This window comes from Anser cygnoides, chromosome 3 (genome assembly GCF_040182565.1).
Source record: "Anser cygnoides isolate HZ-2024a breed goose chromosome 3, Taihu_goose_T2T_genome, whole genome shotgun sequence".
Taxonomy (NCBI): Eukaryota; Metazoa; Chordata; class Aves; order Anseriformes; family Anatidae; genus Anser; species Anser cygnoides.
Window position 1 is genome coordinate 66,476,494 of NC_089875.1, and position 22,763 is coordinate 66,499,256.

At 38.3% G+C, this 22,763-nt stretch overlaps 1 protein-coding gene across 5 annotated transcripts in view; it reads right to left on the reverse strand.

Moving 5' to 3' along the window:
• The window catches only part of NKAIN2 (sodium/potassium transporting ATPase interacting 2), a 571,961-nt gene that overhangs the window by 245,004 nt on the left and 304,194 nt on the right, over positions 1-22,763 (reverse strand). For all 5 annotated transcript variants that reach the window (XM_048065587.2, XM_066994333.1, XM_066994332.1 and 2 more), the window contains one exon: positions 22,525-22,605. In XM_048065587.2, the coding sequence (XP_047921544.1) occupies positions 22,525-22,605 (81 nt within the window). The remainder of the gene's footprint in view (positions 1-22,524; positions 22,606-22,763) is intronic.

Below are 22,763 nucleotides of genomic sequence, written 5' to 3' on the forward strand. Positions count from 1 at the left end.
AAAAAGAAAATTAGTAGTTTTACTGACAGAACATTATAGCAAAATCCCTGGCTTTCGGTCCTATTACATTTGCACCACTAGTAATGACATTACTGCCTGTATGTGGTTCTTTCCTACACAGAAGCCACAGGTTTCCTAGCTGTAGATGATGGTCACAATGGGCTGAAAAATACTAATTTTTCTGATACACTTTACTTTACTGATTATTCTGACAAATTGACCAACACTTAAGAGTTTGTGACTGCTAAAGGCCCAGTAGTATATTTGTTAAAGACAAGAGGTAAAGATGAGGCCTTTGTAGATTACTGGAATTATTTAATCTCATTCTGCATATGTAATTTTTTTTTTTTTTTGTGGTATGTTATTTTCAGCTTGGATTAAGTGATTCTTGTATCTACTACTTACAAATTTATGCAGGATACCTCGAAGTGTAGAGTGATGCCTCAATACAAATAAGACCTCCCTGCCCAGTTTCTTATAAAAACAAACCAGCTGTACTTATTTTCATACCATAGAAATTACTGTTAAAATTTCTTTACTCAAAGTGATTTCCAGTAGTTTAGGACAGGGAGACTACGCTTTTCTATAGAAAAATATAACACCTTGAATTATGACAGACATTTTGAGTGCATCATTATTCATTTAAATGCATTGCAGTTTGAGTTAAATTTTCTTGATGTAAGCCAGAGTATTTGTCTTAGGAACCTAGAGTACTGTACAAGTGTTTAAATCAGTAACAGATAGCCTGCATAAACCCCAGAGTAAATATAAATTAAGAGATGTATGAATAACCTTAAAACAATTGTCACTGAAGTTCTAAAACAAACTTGTTCAGTTTATCATCCTCCTTTTCCTCATTTCAGCAGTGCCACAAAAAAATGAACCACAGATGTAAGGACTCACTTAGACTGGCAGATTGCAATGTGATGAGTTTTTATCTTTAATTAACTGGGTAAGAATACGCTGTTTCAAGAAAAATATTGTTCATATGGCTTGCAAAATATTAAACCCATGGATAACTAGTAAAAGAAGGTACAATTACAGCTGTGCTTAGTTAATATAGAACAGATTGAACTGCTGATCTGTTCTCCAGGTCTGTTCTCCATATCTGCTCACTCAAAGCCGAGACAAAACAAAACAAAAAAAAAAACATTACAAGAGCTCTGCCACACATTTCCTACAAATATTTTTTCACAGACTGTTGTGAAATAGTGACCGATAGCCAAGTGAATATAATTTTTTAAAGTTTAAGTATGCAAATATCTGGAACCCTTAACTATCTTAGCTTTTTATCGGTGATTTTTCAGAACTGTTCTTTCAAATGATACAGAAAGAAGTTAAAGTGACTAATCTAAGTGACCAATCTTATTTTTGATTTTCCCTTATCTTTCAAATTGCTCTCACCAGCTTCTTAAAGAAAACAAATGCCCCTTATCTTGGGGCCAAATAAATAGACTCATCTAATTCAGTTATACTCTTCTAATCAGTAAAAAAATAAAAATTAAAAAAAAATGTTCAGACCAAACCAACTGTCAATCTATGTGCTGAAGTGAGCAGTTTCTAATGAGAGAATAACCTAGAAGAGAGAATGTTCCCCACAAAAGTATAAAAATAATTTGAATATACAAATATAATAACCGTAGTGGTCGCAAAAGTTAGCAGAAGTGAAATGCATTGACTAGTTGTCTCGTTAGAAATGGGCTGTAATTTCACTGAGGCAGGGAACAATTCATACATGAGAAAACCTAATGGGACTCATTTGTACAAGCAAGGCTTCAATTCAGCAATGTGAACATGGTGAATCACCAGAATAAGGTCTCCATTCATGCTGCACAGCACTTGAGGTATCCTGAGTTTAACCTCAGTGTGGTTCTTCCCTCATGCAGGCAGCTACAATCATTTTTGTTTTACAGTGGCAAGAACTGAGAGTCGAAGCTGAGGCCGAATCTTCAAGTTACACAAAATCTCGGTCAGAGCTGAAAAATGGACTCAAATCTCACAAGGTTCAGTCCAGTGATTTGAACTATAATGTGATGTTCCTTTTCTGCAGTTAAATAACTGTCTTAACCAGTGAAAAGGTGATATTTAATAGATTAATAAATGTTTACATTTTCATGTACAGATTCAGATCCACTAACATTTGCACAACTTTTATACCTCAAGTTCATCAAAATATGAAAGCCAAAAAACAAAACAAAACTCATACTATTACTCATATGTTTATCTGTGTTTTGTGATAATAAATACCAGGACATCTTTCTTTCTGAATCTAATTTAACATCATTTTGGTGAGGACAGAAATTATCTATGCATGCCTTACACTGTGCGAGTTTAGACACCGAATACTTGCACGATGCATGCTCTATAATATGATTTACATATCAATGAAACTAAAATCTTCTCTTCTGTTATGAAATTTTTTTTGATGTGCAGAATTCTCAAGACATCATCATGCTTTTAGGGATAAGACTTGACATTTTGAGAAACCCTTGAAGAGTCTGTGTCAGCTCCTGGCCTCATTTTAGTCAATGGAATAACAAATACATAAATTGACTTCAATAGGCACACAATTTCACCTGAAATTTCCCCCTCTCCTCCTTCCCACCCCCCCCAAGTTGAACTAATTAAGAAGCTGAAAGAACTACCACAAAAATCAGAAAGACAGATAGACTTTTCGAATATTAAGCCTATCTTCGATCCTGAGATTCTGTAACAAAATTTCTAATCCATCAATCCCTGTGTTCTTATTACATAATAACAAGAAAAAGACACCCATACGAGCTTGCCAGTTCATAGTAAAACAACTTTCCTTCTTCAACTGTGACAGGTTTGTTGGCTGTGGTGGTTTTGTGGAGGCAGAGTAGTAGGTAGAACATACTTGACTTTATTCTGGCTTCTAACACTTGATTGTGCAATGTCCCTTACATATAAACTAAGAAAGTACATAATGGATGTAAATCACCGTGCAGTAAGTGCACAGCTGTTTTAAAACCTGTTCTCCAAAAGCATTTATGAGTGTTTGGCTGTTAGGCAGAGAAAGGTTTTGAAGTGGAAGGGATGTATCCACTGCAGATTCAACTCAATATTTTCATGGATGAATTGGGATGATAGAATTGAATATGACTTATATCATGGAGAAGAAGGATAGCAAACACTGCAGAAGGCAGGACTAGAATCCAAATGATCTCAGCAAATTGAAGAGATGATCCGAGAACAACAAGGTGAATTAAATAAAGAAAAGTGCAAAGTACTATCTGTAGGCAGAAGAAATCAAACATTGAAAACAAGTAACATTTGGCAAAGTGGCAAAATATGGCAAAAAAAATGGCAGGAGGTTATAACAGTGTCTCAGAAATGAGAATCAGCACTGTAATGCTGGGTAAAATCTGGGAAATCCAATTCAGTGAAGTTTTAATGGCAGCTTTATAGATATGATACCAGAGGTCCTGTAGGTGTGTTTTAATTGGTGCTGGTAAAGTCTCAGCTGGAACACTCTATTTGTTTTGGATACTGCATGGTAAAAAAGCTGCATAACATATGGAAGAATCTTGAGGATAAAAATAAGACAGAAAATATTAATAATAAAGGAATGAAAGAAATGGATCTGCTTTACTTAGAAAAGAGATAAAATGAAGAGTCAGCATGATAAATGTCTTTTGACATGTAGATGGTATAATGAGGTGTTTGTCGTGCTTGTTTGGGAAAGGTCAAAGAAATTCGGTAAAATAACTTTGGTTGGATATTAAGGAAAATACCCTGTGTGCAAAAACAGGCTCCTTGGTAATGATACATAATTTATTATATATATTATATTACATAAACAAGTGTTAAAGATGGATTAAATATTCTTATTCATTTTTATGAGCAAGAAATATTACATCTGCAGTAATACTATTAACAAGCTGGAGACTTCTTTCAGCTTTACGTTTCTATGATTCTAATATACGTAATTTAGCATCACGTAAGCAGAGGAGTAAGAGAGATGGGACTTTCTAGACTCATGGATGTATCTTTCTAAATACATCAGCAACATACGAATGTGGATTTTTCTTATCTATTTGGTTTTGTTTTACGTCAGTTATAACAGTAAAGTAAATCATCTTCCCAGAGGACTTTAAACTTAGCATAGTGCCACATGACTTTCTATGTATAAAATACAAGAGTTCTGTATTTCTACAGTTTAATATTTAATTCTAAAAAGTAAAATTAAATATTTATTTGATCAAGGACTTACATATTCAACAGTTTGCCTTTTTTTTTCAATTTTTACCTATCTAACATGTGCTATGAAGACCATCAAAAAAAAAAATACAGAAAAGAAACAGCCATTAATAAAAATATACCCTTAAATTTTTAAGTAGGCTGAATATATACCCCTTGCTCACTATCAGGAATCTTCAGATCTCTTGCACTGAATTTTTCATGCAGTCTTTCCATTTTTCTTGTTACGAGTGTCTTCTATAGTACCAATCAATATAAAGGCATAAATTCTTGACAATGCTCTTTGCTTTGAAGCATGCACCTACTTCATTTGCCTTTTTAAGTATCTCAGTTTTTGAAATTCAGCTATTTAATGCTGAACTGAAAACCCAAGTGCTTATTATTCATTTGCACGTTGGTATGGCTTTTTGTATAAGGTTTTCAAAACTGACACCCTTTGTTTCATGGACATGGTAGGAAGGTTTTCAATTTATTTCATGTGAAGCATCACTGACTTACTCTGAAGCAAAATGATAATCAATGAGGGAGGAGAATCAAATAAAATATGAGACCTCCAACTGAAAATATGAAGTAGCTTTTCAACATGTTTATAAATGAAAACTCTACTGTTGCCATTCTTTCTCCTTTTCTTGAAGACAAAACTGTTGAAAATGAATAAATACAGAATATTCAAAAAAGCATAAAGAATTTTTTGTAGAACTCAAATCCCATTTTCAGAAACGACTAAAAACCTTAACACTTAGATTTCAATTTAAAATCAATTTAGGCTCAATGGCACCAGATTTTTAAATATAATAGGTGCTTGATATTAAAGGAAGGCATCCTATTGCATTTAACTGGCATGAAGGCATGAATGGCATCATGAAGGCATGAATGACTATAGGGGGCTGGGACGATTGGTGGAGGGAGCGGGAGTGCAGGTGGTGTTTTCGTCCATCCCTACGGGGGAAGGGAGAGGCACGGAGAGGACATGGAAAGCTCATGTGGTTAATAGGTGGCTCAGAGGCTGGTGCCAGCATAGAAATTTTGGGTTTTTTCACCATGGGGAGCTTTACTCGGCACCCGGCCTGATGGCCCCAGATGGGTCTCTATCTCCAAGGGGAAAACGGATCCTAGGCCAGGAGCTGGCGGGGCTCATAGAGAGAGCTTTAAACTAGGTAAGAAGGGGGACGGGGCTCAAACAAGGCTTGTCGGAGCTGTGCCGGGGGAAACAATGGCTAGGCCGGGGAAGAAGGCGATGGCCCAGCTGAAGTGCATCTACACTAATGCACGCAGCATGGGTAACAAACAGGAGGAGCTGGAAGCCATTGTGCAGCAGGCAGGCTACGACTTGGTTGCCATCACGGAGACGTGGTGGGACCGCTCCCACGACTGGAGTGCTGCAATGCCTGGCTATCGGCTCTTCAGGAGGGACAGGCAGCACAGAAGGGGTGGTGGCGTGGCTCTCTGCATTAGAGAATCTTTTGATGTTGTAGAACTCCAGGCTGGGAATGATAAGGTTGAATCCCTGTGGGTTAGGATCCGCGGGAAGGCCGGCAAGGCTAGCATCCTGGTGGGGGTCTGTTATAGACCGCCGAACCAGGATGAGGAGACGGATGAGGAGTTTTATAGGCAACTGACAGAAGTTGCAAAATCGTCGGCGCTTGTCCTCGTGGGGGACTTCAACTTCCCGGACATATCCTGGAAACACAACACGGCACAGAGAAAGCAGTCTAGGAGGTTTCTGGAGAGCGTGGGAGATAGCTTCCTGACGCAGCTGGTCAGTGAACCTACCAGGGGTGGTGCCCCGCTAGACCTTCTCTTCACAAACAGAGAAGGACTGGTGGGAGATGTGGTGGTCGGAAGCTGTCTGGGGCAGAGTGACCACGAAATGGTAGAGTTCTCTATTCTTGGCGAGGCCAGGAAGGGGACCAGTAAAACTGCTGTCTTGGACTTCCGGAGGGCTGACTTTGAGCTGCTCAGGACGCTGGTTGGCCGAGTCCCTTGGGAGGCGGTTCTGAAGGGCAGAGGAGTCCAGGAAGGCTGGGCGCTCCTCAAGAAGGAAATCGTGATGGCACAGGAGCGGTCCGTCCCCATGTGCCCAAAGATGAGCCGGCGTGGAAGAAGACCGGCCTGGCTCAACAGAGAGTTGCGGCTGGAGCTTAGCAGAAAAAAGAGGGTTTATAATCTTTGGAAAAAAGGGCGGGCCACTGAGGAGGACTACAAGGATGTAGCGAGGCTGTGCAGGGAGAAAATTAGAAAGGCCAAAGCTCATCTGGAGCTCAACCTGGCTACTGCCGTTAAAGACAACAAAAAATCCTTTTACAAATACATCAACGCGAAACGGAGGACTAGGGAGAATCTCCATCCTTTACTGGATGCGAGGGGAAACCTAGTTACTAAGGATGAGGAAAAGGCTGAGGTGCTTAATGCCGCCTTTGCCTCAGTCTTTAGCGGCAATACCGGTTGTTCTCCGGACACCCAGTGCCCTGAGCTGGTGGAAGGGGATGGGGAGCTGGATGTGGCCTTCGCTATCCATGAGGAAATGGTTGGCGACCTGCTACGGAGCTTGGATGTGCGCAAGTCGATGGGGCCGGATGGGATCCACCCGAGGGTACTGAGAGAACTGGCGGAGGAGCTGGCCGAGCCGCTTTCCATCATTTATCGGCAGTCCTGGCTATCGGGGGAGGTCCCGGTTGACTGGTGGCTAGCCAATGTGACGCCTATCTATAAGAAGGGCTGCAGGGCAGACCCGGGGAACTATAGGCCTGTCAGTTTGACCTCAGTGCCGGGGAAGCTCATGGAGCAGATTATCTTGAGGGTCATCACGCGGCACTTGCAGGGCAAGCAGGCGATCAGGCCCAGTCAGCATGGGTTTATGAAAGGCAGGTCCTGCTTGACGAACCTGATCTCCTTCTATGACCAAGTGACGCGCTTGGTGGATGAGGGAAAGGCTGTGGACGTGGTCTACCTTGACCTCAGTAAGGCTTTTGACACCGTTCCCCACAACATTCTCCTCAAGAAACTGGCTGCTCGGGGCTTGGACTGGTGTACGCTTCGCTGGGTTAGAAACTGGCTGGATGGCCGGGCCCAGAGAGTTGTGGTGAATGGAGTCAAATCTGGTTGGAGGCCGGTCACTAGTGGAGTCCCCCAGGGCTCGGTACTGGGGCCGGTCCTCTTTAATATCTTTATTGATGATCTGGATGAGGGCGTCCAGTGCACCCTCAGTAAGTTTGCAGATGACACCAAGCTAAGTGCGTGTGTTGATCTGCTCGAGGGCAGGAAGGCTCTGCAGGAGGATCTGCATAGGCTGGAGCGATGGGCTGAGGTCAACTGCATGAAGTTCAACAAGGCCAAGTGCCGGGTCCTGCACCTGGGCTGCAACAACCCCAAGCAGAGCTACAGGCTGGGAGATGAGTGGCTGGAAAGCTGCCTGGCCGAGAAGGACCTGGGAGTATTGGTGGATAGTCGGCTGAATATGAGCCAGCAGTGTGCCCAGGTGGCCAAGAAGGCCAACGGCATCCTGGCCTGTATAAGAAGCAGTGTGGCCAGCAGGTCGAGGGAAGTGATTGTGCCCCTGTACTCGGCTCTGGTGAGGCCGCACCTCGAGTACTGTGTTCAGTTTTGGGCCCCTCGCTACAGGAAGGACATGGACGTGCTCGAGCGAGTCCAGAGAAGGGCGACCAAGCTTGTGAGGGGTCTGGAGAACAAGTCTTACGAGGAGCGGCTGAGGGAGCTGGGCTTGTTCAGCCTGGAGAAGAGGAGGCTCAGGGGCGACCTCATCGCTCTCTACAGTTACCTGAAAGGAGGCTGTAGAGAGGTGGGGGTTGGTCTATTCTCCCACGTGCCTGGTGACAGGACGAGGGGGAATGGGCTAAAGTTGCGACAGGGGAGTTTTAGGTTGGATGTTAGGAAGTACTTCTTTACCGAAAGGGTTATTAAGCATTGGAACGGGCTGCCCAGGGAGGTGGTGGAGTCACCATCCCTGGAGGTCTTTAAAAGACGTTTAGATGTAGAGCTTAGGGATATGGTTTAGTGGAGTACTTAGTGTTAGGTCGGAGGTTGGACTCGATGATCTTGAGGTCTCTTCCAACCTAGAAAAATCTGTGAATCTGTGAATTCAATGGGTGATAGACACTTAGGGTTGGACTCAGCTCATTTAACTTTATCTATCCAGAAGTTAGGCATCTACTCTGAACTCTATCTGTAGTCTAAGCAAGGAAGCAGGAATCTCCAAAGAGTGTTTCAGCCCATCATCACAGAATCACAGAATGTTTGAGGTTGGAAGGGACCTCTGGAGATCATCTAGTCCAACCCTGTTAAATCAGGGAATTATCAAGCAGGTGTCTAGGAAAACAGCAGAAGTGTAAAGAGAAGGAGTGAGAGAGACTGAAGAATTACACATGGGAAGGGGTACGTCACAAAGGCATGGGAGGATGACAGCTTATAGTGCTCTTTTTCAGCAGTGTCCAGTGCCAGGACAAGGGACACAAACCAGAAAACAAGGGTTTCCTTGTAAACGTCAGGAAGAACTTTACTTTGAGGGTGACAGAGCACTGGAACAGGTTGCCCACAGAGGTTGTCAAAAGCCATCTCAACATGGTTCAGGACAACAAGCTCTAGGTGTCCCTGCTTGACCAGGGGGGTTGGACCAGATGACCTCCAGAGATCCCTTCCAACCTCTATCATTCTCTGATTCTGTATCTTAAATAAATAGAAAATTATCCAAATATTATTTGAAAATAACTTCATTTTCATAGTGTGGGTTATCTAAGACCCAAGTTATATGTGAGATAACACTAATTATATGCAAATTGCCACTTATGTTTGTAATATTTTGCACTGCATTTGTATGAGACAAGGGAGAGATACTGGATACTTCTCAGCTCCAAATATGTTTTTTGTGTTTTTTTTTTTTTGGTTTTAATTACAAGAACAAAGGAGTATTATCTTACATTATTATAACATTTTTATATGTTCTTTTTAATGCACACATTTTTGTGTTTGTGAAAAACAAAACTGAAAACATTGCTTAAAGCTAAACAGAAGGGGTACAGGAATCAAATTTCCCATATAAACTCTTTCAGTAAACTTCAGCCTTCAGTGACTTTTCATATGGAGGTAGCACTTCTCTGCAGAATCTATCATTAATGCTACATGCTGTGATATAGACAAACATCCTCAAATTATAAGTTAGAGATTGCTACACTCATTTTCACTTGGAGACCTGAATCAATATAAGTACTATTATCTCTTGAAGATGCCTTGCCAGAAATGTAACATCAAAATTAAGCCTCCATAGTCTCTTGGTTTCACTATGCAGACAGAGACATTTCTTTAAGAATCCCAATTACTTCAGATTTGTACTTTACACTATTTCCAAGTGTGAAAACCCAAGAGTCTGGCAATTATCATTATATTCTCATTCCTGTAGCAGGTTGTATATGCTAATGAAGAGAAAAAAACTAATTATATAGTATCATAGTCTGTTGTTACTAAGCACTTCTGTAACCTCTTCTTCCAAACAGCTGTCTGAGCTCATAACATTTTCCTTTATTAAAAATTAAAAACACAGTATTCAGGCAGGCAAACAGTACAGCCAGAAGTCATAGTTTTAGGAAACATCTAGTGCTTTGAACTCTATCATTTTTTGCCAGCCATGAAAAATGCATAGTTAGAAGCTCAAAAGCTTTCTGATTCTACAAAAAATATGCTATATTGTATATGCTTGTGCTGAGTTGGAACTATTTATGTGATTGAAATACTTTACACCATTCACTAAGGCATTGATAATATTTGGCAACCAGAACAGGAACTACTCAAGACAGAAAAACTGAAAGAAGATGGGATATTTTTGCACAATGTAAACCAAGGCTCCCATAACACAAGAAAACATCTGATTATACAAACAAGACCTTCAAAGAGCATTGTTTTTTCTTTGTAGAATCTGTGTCCATAGGATAATAAAGAAATCAAATAATAGTATTAAAGTAAAAGAACCAGACATAAAAAGGCTTACATGTACCATCAAATTAACTAGAAAAGACTGATCATATATATGTATGTGTGTGAGTACGTTTGTTCTGCAATAAAAGCAAATGGGCAGCTTCCTAGGCTTAAAAATAAGTTTTTCTGATGAAGGAATTTGTTTCAGTATCACCCATAGCAATATGCCATAAGTGGCTATTTGAAGACCTGAACTGCGTTTCCATAATGGTTAACATTCAAAGAGAACTTTCGTGTAACCGAGGGTACACATTTTTTCATTGTTCTTACAAAAATAATTATGCAAATAGTTTTAATACTGCATATTATCTAGATTTTATCTGCAATATATTTAACATTTCATTACAATATATTATGATGTCATAACATATTATGACTGTCATGTACAACATATGAAAGAACAAAACAAGACAAACATGCTAATGAATATTCTAATGTGAAAAAAATTTAAAAAGCTCCTAAGACCAAGTTTAAAATAAATAAATGTGTTCCAACTGCCTCACTTCTCCACCTAATGCTAATTAATCCCCATCATTGCTGCTGTCTTGTACTTGGGTTTTAAGAACATCTGTGGGAACAAGTGGAAAAACAGTATGAATCAAGTGCATGTGGTTACAATGAGCAGTGGAATTCAGAATTACATTTGGTGTATTCTCTAAGTGGCAGTTCAAAAGAAATATCTAAATGAAATTGCATTCTAATACAGTGTTTCCCCATATTTCCAAAGCAAAATATAACCTGTAATTTTAGGAAAAAAAAAAAAAAACACAAAAAAAAAAAACAACAAAAAAAAACCACAGCTAGAATACAAGCACTACTGTGGTAGTATTCCAATAAGCACTAATGGGCAAGTGACACGGTTAAAAAAAGGCATTCAGCTTTAATAAGCTGAGGAAAGGCGAGGAATGAAATAATGTAAAAACTGCCAAGACAAGAGAAAAAGAGGGAGACGGAGGGTGCTATTCTGCATTTGATCAGAAGCCACAGATGGGACCCTTATAGGGTCCTTCCATAGACAGGGAAAGCCCTTTATTTTTAAGATATGGTCAAAGCCTGACACATCCAGCTTCTTTTGTCTGAATTGTGAGGTATGTCTCAATGATCTGTAGAGGAAGAACCATTTTTTTCATGTCATTTTGAGCTCAGATGAGCACTCTGATCATCTCCCTCCCTTTATATTGCTAACAGTAGTTTTTCTATAAAAGGGTTCATTGGCAGTTTAAAGATACCGGTGAGATACTCAGCCACAGCACGTTACTGATCACCTCATTATTGTTGAATTAGGCAACTATCGTAGGGTGGAAGAAAAATAGCCTGAGTTACACTGTGGCCTGATGAAGAACACGCTTTTAGAATGAAACCCACAATAACCCACAATTTATTCAATTCATAAGGTTACTTAATCAATCAAATCCTACCCTCAAAACACAGAATCCAATTTATATCCAAACAGATGTTTGTGGTAGTCGGAGAAGTGGGATATAATGTCATACTAAAGTAGTCTATTCATGAATAGACAGGATGCCCCTTAAAATGAAAATCTCATTGAAATAGCAGCAAGTTTTGAAAACATCAACACTAGAATCAACTCAGACTCCAGGGATAAATTCAAAAAGGTAATCATCCAGCTTAGTGGGTTATTAGAAAAGGAGACCAATGTTTTTCATAGCTAGTCCTTCATTCTTAGCATATGGAATCAACAAAACAAAAGCTGGGAGCAAGCTGTCAGCTGCCGTGTGACAACACCAAAGTCAAAGAGGTTTTGCCAAAGAATATTTTTTTCTAGTTTATTATGAGCAATTAATAAAAGTTTATCATCCAATCCTACAGAGTTATAAAAGTTGACATTAGCTAATTCACTTTTATCTATACCAGAGATTACTGTCTTTCAGTAGCAGTTTTGGAAATACTCCTTTCATTGGAACAATAAAGGAAAATAACAAGAAGAAATTACTAATATTTGAGATGAATTAAACAGTTTTGAGCTAGCAATTCCACAGGAAGTAAAATGAATTTCTTTTGTATCCCAAATAGTTACATTGCACCATGTTGCTGGAAATATCTTTTTAATAATGTGAAGGTTTTTAAATGTTTATGGAGATTTATTGAGTGAACATAACTTCTCTTGGGGTACCGAATACAGAGCACGACTCTGAGACTAGGGCAGACATTCAGTTTGAAATATTTGTAACAGTTTAAACATATTATTGCCTCCTTAGCTTTTATTAGTGTCCTCTATAGGAGCTACTCATCTTCAGTGGGAAGTTGTGTGCTAGTGGGTGACTATACTTTAGCTAGGAGTGGCTTAAGACCCACCTATTTATTTTATCCCAGAGATATCATGAGTGTTCAAGTCCGTCAGTGCTCACAGCTCTGGGCTGTGGGAGTGCAACCCTCCAGCAGCAGAGCAACTACAAAGAGGGAGCATTATAGGATGATGAACCACTGTAAGAGATGCAGCCACTGCAGCATATGGTCTTATGGTCTATGAGCTCACTGTTACCACTGCTGTACTGAGAAAGGAGCATGCTCAGAATGACCCTGTGCTGCTTGATGGCTGCGCACATGCTGTTCTATGGAATGGGGCCAATATTAGACAGAATCAAAAAAAGGAGAGTGCTTCAGAGCTAAAGTTGCTTTCCTAGGGTCAATAAATGCATATTTAGATGTGAAAAGATGCTGAAGGCAATACAGTATTTTTATTTCCTACTGGATTAACAGTGTCATAAATTTCAGTGACATAAGGATCAGAATGGTTTCCCTCAGAAATTCCAAGTTACGCAAAACTCCTTGGAAACTGTATGTGCTTAGTGTTGCCTTGAAGTTTCTGGTAGCTTCTGGTTCACAAGATGGAGCTTATTTGATATAGTTGGAAGGACAATTATTTATTATTTATTATTTATTTAACACTTAGAGGAAACACAGATGTGGAGAAAGTATAAACTAGCCATTGCACCTACATTTGAAACAACAAATTGCTAAGAACTATCTTAAAGCATGGCTTATGTATTTCAAAAGAATAATTAATGAAACAAAGATGACACCATGAGACAGGGAAATTTAACTCAGCTTAAAAGAGCAGAACATATTTTCATATGTTGTCATACATTCTCAAAAGACAAGTAGGTGCTCTGGCAGACACTCTAGCTTTCCACTACGGTAAATAACCTTTCAGCCCTTGTCCTTACCTGTTTCTGTAGCCTGACCCAGGGGCAAGGACCTGTCTATGTGAGGCAAAGACAACTTGCACAAGAGCTCTTGTAGTAAACGTCAGTTCTGCAGCTGTGATCTTTTGAGCACCTGCCTCACTAGAAATAAATTTATCTTCTGATATTTTCATTTCCAACAAAATCAACAGTTTTTCACTCACTGCCTTAAGCAGTGGGTGAAATTGCCACACCTCGAGTACTGTGTTCAGTTTTGGGCCCCTCGCTACAAGAAGGACATGGAGGTGCTTGAGCGAGTCCAGAGAAGGGCAATGAAGCTGGTGAGGGGTCTGGAGAACAAGTCTTATGAGGAGCGGCTGAGGGAGCTGTGATTGTTCAGTCTGGGAAAGAGGAGTCTCAGGGGAGACCTTATTGCACTCTATAGGTACCTTAAAGGAGGCTGTAGCAAGGTAGGGGTTGGTCTATTCTCCCACGTGCCTGGTGACAGGACGAGGGGGAATGGGCTAAAGTTGTGCCAGGGGAGGTTTAGGTTGGATCTTAGGAAGAACTTCTTTACTGAAACGGTTGTTAGGCATTGGAATGGGCTGCCCAGGGAAGTGGTTGAGCCACCATCCCTGGAGGTCTTCAAAAGACATTTAGATTTAGAGCTTAGTGATATGGTTTAGTGTAGGACTTGTTAGTGTTAGGTCAGAGGTTGGACTAGGTGATCTTGGAGGTCTCTTCCAAGCTAGACGATTCTGTGAAATGCTAGCAATGGCGCACTATAGCATTCAAAAGTGATTTCCTTACAGAAGGAGACCAGGACATGCTACTCAATCATAAGCAGGGCTTTGTGTCACTTGCCAATCCATCATCACAGGGATGAGAAACAAAGTTGAAGAGAAAGTTGAGAAAATCCAGACACCAGGAAGAATTTCAAAGATTTATCACTTTTTATTTGCTTTCTCCCTGCAGTCTCCTGTTTGTTCGTTCCCACTTCTTATTCTGTTTCCTCAAATACTTAAGACTATGCATCGTTTTGGACAGGCCCTATTTATATTACATGTATTATATTATGCTCATAGCATAATGGCACCCTGATATCAAGTTGGGGCCACTAGATGGTACTGCAATATAATTAATAAATATTAGAAAATAATTTCATAAATATATCTATATATTTCTACAGTGTCTTAGCTCTAGTGTTTGAAAGAATCTCCGTGGCATTGCCTTTAAATATATACTAAAGCTTCCATATGACTGTAATATATGCAGTTATAAGGCATATGCTAAAATATGTGCTTACAGATCTTAACAGTATAACTAAGGTACTTAATCCATACATATGTGTACGATATTTACATAACATGTACACATATATGTAAATTATCATATGGTATGATCATCTTATCAGTCACTACACTTACTCATTTTAATATGTTCTTGTATTCAGTGCAGTAAATACTAGATGTATGAGAAAAGTGTGCATATAAAAATCAATATGCACATGTATATTTATTTATGAACTAAACCAAAAATATAAGCCAGAATTTTAAAAGATAAACTTTGTACAATAAGAAAAATCTATACAATCATAATTTGTATTTTTCTATACTATGAATGATTTCCTATCACAATTTGTTTCACTGTTAAAGAGATGAAAAATTCTTTGTCTGTACACTTTATCTAAATGTTTCCTACCATATGCTATGTCTACAGTAATAAGCAGTTTAAATTTTATAATCACTTATTTTCTAGCTGGTAAAGATCTTGATGTTTAAAAATTGCTGCAAAACTAAATTATCTGAAACCATAAGCATGCTTAATAGTATCTACCCATGAAACTACCCTCAGAATAACCTAACACTGCTGGTTGCCAGCACTATTTTCAATTTTCATCTGTTAGATATATGATCAAGCATGTCAAATCTGCCCTGAGTAATAGAAATGAAAAAATAAAGTCATTTACTTAAAATATTCTGATAGCTATTTATCCAAAAACCCTGGTCAGATTTACTGCTCAAAGGCATTTACCTACAAAGTTAACCAGATGCTTTGAGCTGAAAACTAATTTAATTTCTCTGTTATCTTAACAGGACATCTGTTAAAACAACATCCAAGGAAGGTAATATGTCCAAAATTAAACATCCTGCAGGTTGTTTTATTAGAGTATGTGCAACATAGACATTTAACTGTTAACAACCACCACCTTCCAAAAATAATTAGTAAATGTGAAATCAAAGCAGTATAACAATTATACTAATTGACATGAAGTAATGTCAAATGAATTTGTAACTAGTGCAAGTTCAACCTTGTTGCCAAGTTCATTGCTTTATTACAGCTGAGTTGCACTGAGGATGAATGACCCATTTCTTTTGTTTCTTTCTCTCATCACTTTCAACAAGGTTTCAAACTGTCCCTTTAAAATCACAGTATACTAGCTGCTTAAAGCGTTCAGCACTCATAGACATGTTTTTTAAACATCAAGAATGACAAGCTATGCAAATCATATCCTGAAGTAATTTGCATTATTGCAGTTAATTTGCATATGGATATAAACTGCACTTCAGAGCTAGAAAATATCAAACCAAGCAGTGGCATATGAAAGTCAGACAGGTGGATGTGTGCTTGCCACTCTTTGGATATTGAAGTAGAAAAATACTAGCAGGTGCCTGTTCCTTGTTGTTCCTTATAATTTTGCTAGAAAAGATGGTAGGGTCAAATGGACTGGTGGAAGGAAACACGGTCCCCATATTTATCCCCATTTATCTCCACTAGCAATGTATGGTTGATGCCGTTTCCCTGTTGGCAAGAACTGCTACAACCATTACTACCTCTTTCACTTCCCATTAGTGTTGTCCAATGGAATAGAAGAGAACAGATAGACTACAGCATAGCCACTAAAAGTCAGCCATATCTGGCTAGTCCTAGACTAACATCTCAGGTCACCAATGGAAAAGTGGTGAAAAGTTGTTAATCCATAAATGTCAGCTGTGGGTATATTTCTAAACTGCTTAGCTCATCCTTAAGATCTTCTCCAACAGATGCTCTCCCATAGTCCAGGTTGATTGCTGAACATGGCTGGAGGCAGGAGAATGGGTTAACTATATCCTGAAGCCCCTTTTAGCCTTACTTTATTATGAACAATAACTGTATGAAAACACCGATTATAATCTCACTGTATGTACACTGGCAGTTGGAGAATCCTACTTTTCTTGATTTTGTGTTTGTTACTCTGCTTTCATGATGTGGAAAGCAGACACTTGCAGTTCAGCTATGGAGTGGGTAATACTTGCAGGTGATAAAACAGCAGCAAACTCTCTCCCTACCCCTCCTTTTCTTCAGTAGTGCCTCCTGCCTCTGCAATCCCAGAGCTCTCTTTGTCCCCAGGGCTATCCCCTAGCAATGCCATTATATTGCCTTCCTCCTGCTGCATGTTAGTTACTGGAAAGCCTTTACCAAGATTTGGTTAATCGTCCTGCTTCATACTTAACCTCAGCAGGGAAGGGGAAAAGTTACATATTACAGCAATTTATTTGACTGCAAGTTCGTATGCAATGCTTTCAGGATTTCCCTAAATACCACGTTAGGCAACTTAAATGTTGATATAATTCAAATCATTTTAGAACTAAGGATACTAGTTTTCTTTTAAATGTGTGTTATCTTCCAGATAACAAGGATAACCTTTATCTTTCCACATTTTACTTAAGCTGCTATATAGCTTACCATATATAAAGAGACTCAATATATATATTTCATATATATAAAGACCCTTAAATTTTCTCCCATAATAAAGTAAAATTGTGAAAAGTGAACTGATTATTTATTACATGATAATTTGCTAATTAGCTTTTTTTCCTCCTTGTGAGGTGCAACAATCTGTGTGACTAGAAATAAAAATTCAAAGAAAGGACAAAAAGAAACCTGAAGAACTCAACTTCAGTTAAAAGACTAAGAGGGACGTTAGAAAAGAAGGTGCATGGCTCTTCTCAGAGGTACACAGTGAAAGGACAAAAGGCAATGTCAAAGATTGTAGAAACAGAAATTTCATCTGAATATCAGGAGAGAGATTTACACAATGAGAGAGGTTGTGACATTTCCAGCCTTAGAGATTTTTAAAACTTGTCTCACTAAAACTCTAAGAAGCCTGATCTAACCTTGAAGTTAGTGCTGCTCTGAGAAGGTGGTTGGATTGAGTGACTCAGAAAGGACTTTTACAGTTTGATTTAGCCTGTGATTTTATGTGTATAAGTTATCTTATATTTGCCAGATATTTGGGGTGGGTAGGTGAAAATGTGTTCAGAAACACTTGATTTCCCTTAAAACTTCTGGCAGAAAACAAAATAACTACATATTTTTTACTTTACATTTCAATAGCTACAATACATTCACTTCTTTGTATTATATTTAATAATTTCACTTTTGAGTATATTTTCTGTAATCTTTCCTTTCATGCTCCTGATCAACTCAGGGAAACACAGCAAAGGAAGTTACCTCAGTTGAATGCAAGTTAGCAACAACTGTTTTTTCAACTTTTTTTTTTTTTGGAAGAGTAAATTAGAGTAAACTTGCAACTGGTGTCTGTAGAAAGAGTGCTGAAATCACAAGGGACTGCACTTTTACTTCATATGGTGAGCTATGTACACAGTATTGCCACTGTAGTCAGGGTTTCTAGGTGCCATGGTTCTGTACATAAATTTTCACAATATTCTACATGTTTTCAGAGTGGAATTAAAGTACAGGATTTACTTCTATGAAGCATGGAAATAAATCACATACTGGCCCATGAGGAGAAAAATACATAATGGCTGTACACAGTAAGAAAAACACTTTTTTCCCCATCTCTTTATTAAGCTTTTTCTAACTACTGCAATACATGGAGTGGGATGCAGTATGGCAGCATTCCTTAATTCCCAAACATGATTCATTTCTAAAACAGGCCATGCTGTACAGAGATTAAGGGAAGGATTGTGGAAAAAAGGAAAAAAAATACACTTGTGATTGCATAATTAAGAGCTATATAAAAATGAAGGTAGAGAGAAAGATAAATTGCTCTTACACAAGAAACTAATTTTGGCATTTCTTGTTACCAGAGTATTTGACTTTCAAACACTTAACTTTTATGTTACAAGTCATATAAGTACAAACTTGTTTTAATACATTAAAAGTAGCCTATGTTATCTGGTAAAAATAAGACAGATGTCTTATTGATGCAACCCAAACAGGAATCGATTTTTTTTTATATATATATATTTTTTTTTTTTTTTTTTTTTACAAATGGTGTTTTTGGTCACATTTACATAAAACTGTGGGGACTACAGAACAGCAACACCAGAGCTCAGCCAGGCAGCAGTAAGAGGAAAGCTCTTGGATCCAGTCACACAGGTAAGGCTGCATGCAAGGAGAGCCAAAAGTGCTGGGACAAAGCTGGAAGCATGTGCAGCAAGGGCTGCTCTGCCCCTGATTTGAACTCATTCTCTCATTCAGCACTATGAATCCAGTCTGTTTTGGCTCCCAGTAACTGACAGCAGCAGCACCTCTTCACACCTGCACTTGTGACAGGATCTGTGCTACCTTAGCCATACTTTTTTTTCCCCCAGCAAAAATATGTATACCGATTTTCATTTTTAAACTAAAAATGGGAGTTCAATAGTTCTTAACCTGCCTCTTTTCTGCTTGTGGAATCTACAGACATCCTTAGTGCCTTGAAGCAAGAGTGATATTTCTTCATTTGCAGTACTCTTTCTGTGGAGGGTCTACTCAGAGGTTGCAGCTGAATCACATAGAAGCAAACAGGAGTTTTGCCTGAAGAAGGTCAAAAGTGCTAGATAGACTTAACTTTTTGGTGGTTTCTTTTTTTTTTCCTTTAAATCTTTTTTTTTCCTCCTCCAAGATACCTGAATCTAGTGTTCCTTGTGTCTTTTCTTGATATATTTAAACAAATCATTGAAATATCACAATTTCTCAGAGATGCCTGCTATTATGTTTTACTTTTTTTTTTGTTTCACTACTGTACTTCACGTCTCATTCAAGACGAGGTTGCGCTTTTCAGATGTTACATTTACTTAGCCATAGGCCAAAATTAATATGACCACTCAGAAATCCTGAAAGCATAAATTCCTACTTACACTGAGAATGGCAATCAACAGTGAGCAAAACATGTAGACTAATTAAATACTACTGAAGTGTAATACTGAAAAGTATCAGAAGTAGGTTTTCTAGACATTCATTCACAGATGCACATAATAATTTAGGTTAAGAACAACTGTTCTCTTTGTTTCAATCTTTCTCATCCATTAGCTTTCCAGCTTGCTGTGAAAGAGTATCAAAGACACGAAGTATTTTCTATGGTTGAGGCACAGTTGGTGTGTGATGCAATTTTCCACAACATATACACAACTGTAATGGTGCCTCATGTAAACTGATTTGCATGGCTGTTTACTAATAATCCTTGATCCTCTTCAGTCTCTTTGGAGTTGACTGTGTCATAGTTCTAAGAATGTCTGAGTCTTAACAGGTACATTTCATTGTCATAATGAGAAGCTGTAAAAATGTCATGACCTCCAATCCCCACAACTAATTTTAGAAGGCATGAAACAAGCCTTTTTAATAAGGTATATTAACAATTTAAATATGTTCTCTTCATTGTATCCACAGGTGATGTTAGAGAAGTTGATGTACAGACAAAAAAGCTGTTCTCAAAACTTCAAGGGAAGAAAAAAAGCTTTTCTGTTCTTTTATTTTGGTAGAAAGTTATAAATTATACATATAAAATAAACTATACCCAGCTGAACTATCATTAGGCTGTAATTTAACCTATCAATTCCTAGAACTGTGCTGTACAGGATCCTCTTATGGTTTACAACCTCAGAGGCATCCCTCTGGTACTTAGCTAAAGGTTATTTTTTATTCTCTATTTAGAATCAGTTCAGACCTGGAGCTTTTATCAAGGTTCTATGTGCCATCTCAAACAAAAAAATACACAGGAATATCATCATAGATTTGAAGTTGCAGTTATGCACAGATGGAAATATAAATAAAGATTCAGTGCAAGATCTGTATGTGACTGATAAACATTTATAAAGGTAAAATGTATTTTGTTAGACGCCTACTTATATAAAACAGTTGGAACCTCTGAAGGATATAGAATATGAGGATAAGTTTGGTCCATCCAAATAGCTGTGTGCCTTTCCATTGTACACATATTTCTAGGCCCTAGATCTTGCAAAAGATTTGATCATCTGGGGAAGTTTTGGCGTACCACCCACAGCTGAAAGAGAGAGGAGACAGCTGTTCCATATGTGAATTAGGCCTTCTGTAGATGAGTCAACCTGTACCCATTTCTTAAATCCATTTTTAGGTCCTTTTCCTTCTCTTCCTCTCTTCAGTAATGCTGTGGTCTCAAAACCAGCTGAAGAGGAAGAAATGCACTCTAATGGATGTTTCAAAGCAGAGAATAATCACTGAAATAAATGTTACCCCTATAGACCAAATAAAGAGTTTAACTGCAGCCAAATATAAGCCTGGTCCATATGGTTGTTTGAGGAGCTCTAGATCACACAGTCTTAGTCTTCAGAAAAAAATTAATTCCAGGTGTAGGTATTGTCATTTGGCCTAGCTTTATTCCAAGTAGCACTTACCAATGTTCTTAAACTGATTTTACACCCACTAAAATGCAGTGATCAAACAGCTGTTTCTACTTTCTCTTTTCCTTCCCATCCCTTTTCACTTCCCCAGACACGATAACATTTACAAGTTAAGCAATGCAGACGGCTGAAATGAGCAGATGGGAAGAGAATGGACTGGGTTGAGTGTAACTGTACAACAGGTGCTGGGTTTGTTGCAAACATCAGTTCACTTAACACAGAAAGCATTTTAACCCAATAAAATATATTGTGTGCAGGTTCTTATATTTGCTATGTTTTTGCCAATATCTTAACAAGACTGATCTTCTCTGAAGGTATAAAACCAAAAAAAGTGTAACATTGTTTTACCTGCAGAATGTTATTTTACACCTCAGGAAATGAAATTCTTATCCTTTTGAAGTCTTTATCTTTTGAAGAAACATACAACATGGGGATAAAAGATCCCAGTCTCTAGTAATTTTTGCACTTTGGGGATGATTTGATAGAAAATACAGGTAAGGAAGTATCTTTGCCTCATTTATTCTTCCTATAATTGTGTCTAACTCTCTGCATCATGGCATTTCAGTAACTCACAAAGGATCAGAGAATTACATGTGTAATTTACAGTTAGGCTAAACACTCTTTAATCAGGAAAGGTAATTAAATATATGAGTTGAGAGGAGAATGTGATCTCTTTCACAAGTGCGATTCTCCTTGATGGTCAGTTCACACCATTCTGAGTATAACTCAGCGTGGAATGGAATGTTTAGACTCAGTCAAAGCTTGTTACTTGAATGAAATAATTTGTTACCACTGCTAATCTTTTATACTTCCATTTTCCAGCCCCTTGGGAACACCTTAGAAAGCAGCAGTTTTGATTTGAGATGTTGGTTTGAGCTCATTACCAAATACCACTTTACATATTATCTCTTATGGTATCAATAAAACCCTATAAATATGTCTATCCTAAGAAAATACACTTTTTCCTGTAGATTTTTACTGTATATAAATCTTCAGTCATAAGATTCCTACTGGAATAACAAAGTTAAAAAACATTACCATAGCCAAATAGCAATTTATTCTGACACCTCATTTTACATTTTAATTTAATGAAAGATACTTTGTTTTACAGTTACTATGGTGTGGTGGAAGCACCCTGGAAGGAATCCAGTGAAATAACAGCAAGCTGAATGGTACCAAAAATATATGTCTATATATTATTTACCTTTGAGGTGGTAACCTTTTGTATTTGTGAAATCAGTAATTAGCGTCTCCCATCCAGGTGAAATTTGTATTACAGAATTACTGAGAAGGGAAAAAAAAATGAGACAATTTTCCTTTAAAAGGTATGTCGTTGTTGTGGGCATCAGAAGGTGCCCGTAACTGTCTAGAACTAAAGTTTCTAACATATTCAGAATACTCCAAATTTTGATCATACTACCCTCATGCTAACAACACCAAGACGATGAGTAAAGCAGAAAACAGCATTTAAACAGGAGCACGTTAACACAATGCTGATGACTTAAATGTATCTGATGGTAACTTACCTTTGAAAGGTCTCCAGCCTCCAAGTAGAAGCAAATAACAAACACGTTCCACGTAACCCAAAGGATCAGCCAGACAGCATACTGTAGAGGAGGAAGAGAAAAAATGCATTAATAATTTTACAATCAGCTGGATTTAACTCTGTTAGACTATTAGTTAAATCCAAGTCAAAAATAGACTATAAATATGGTGCGTATGAATAAAATGCTGCATAAAAAAAGAGAATCAAGAATAAGCACTT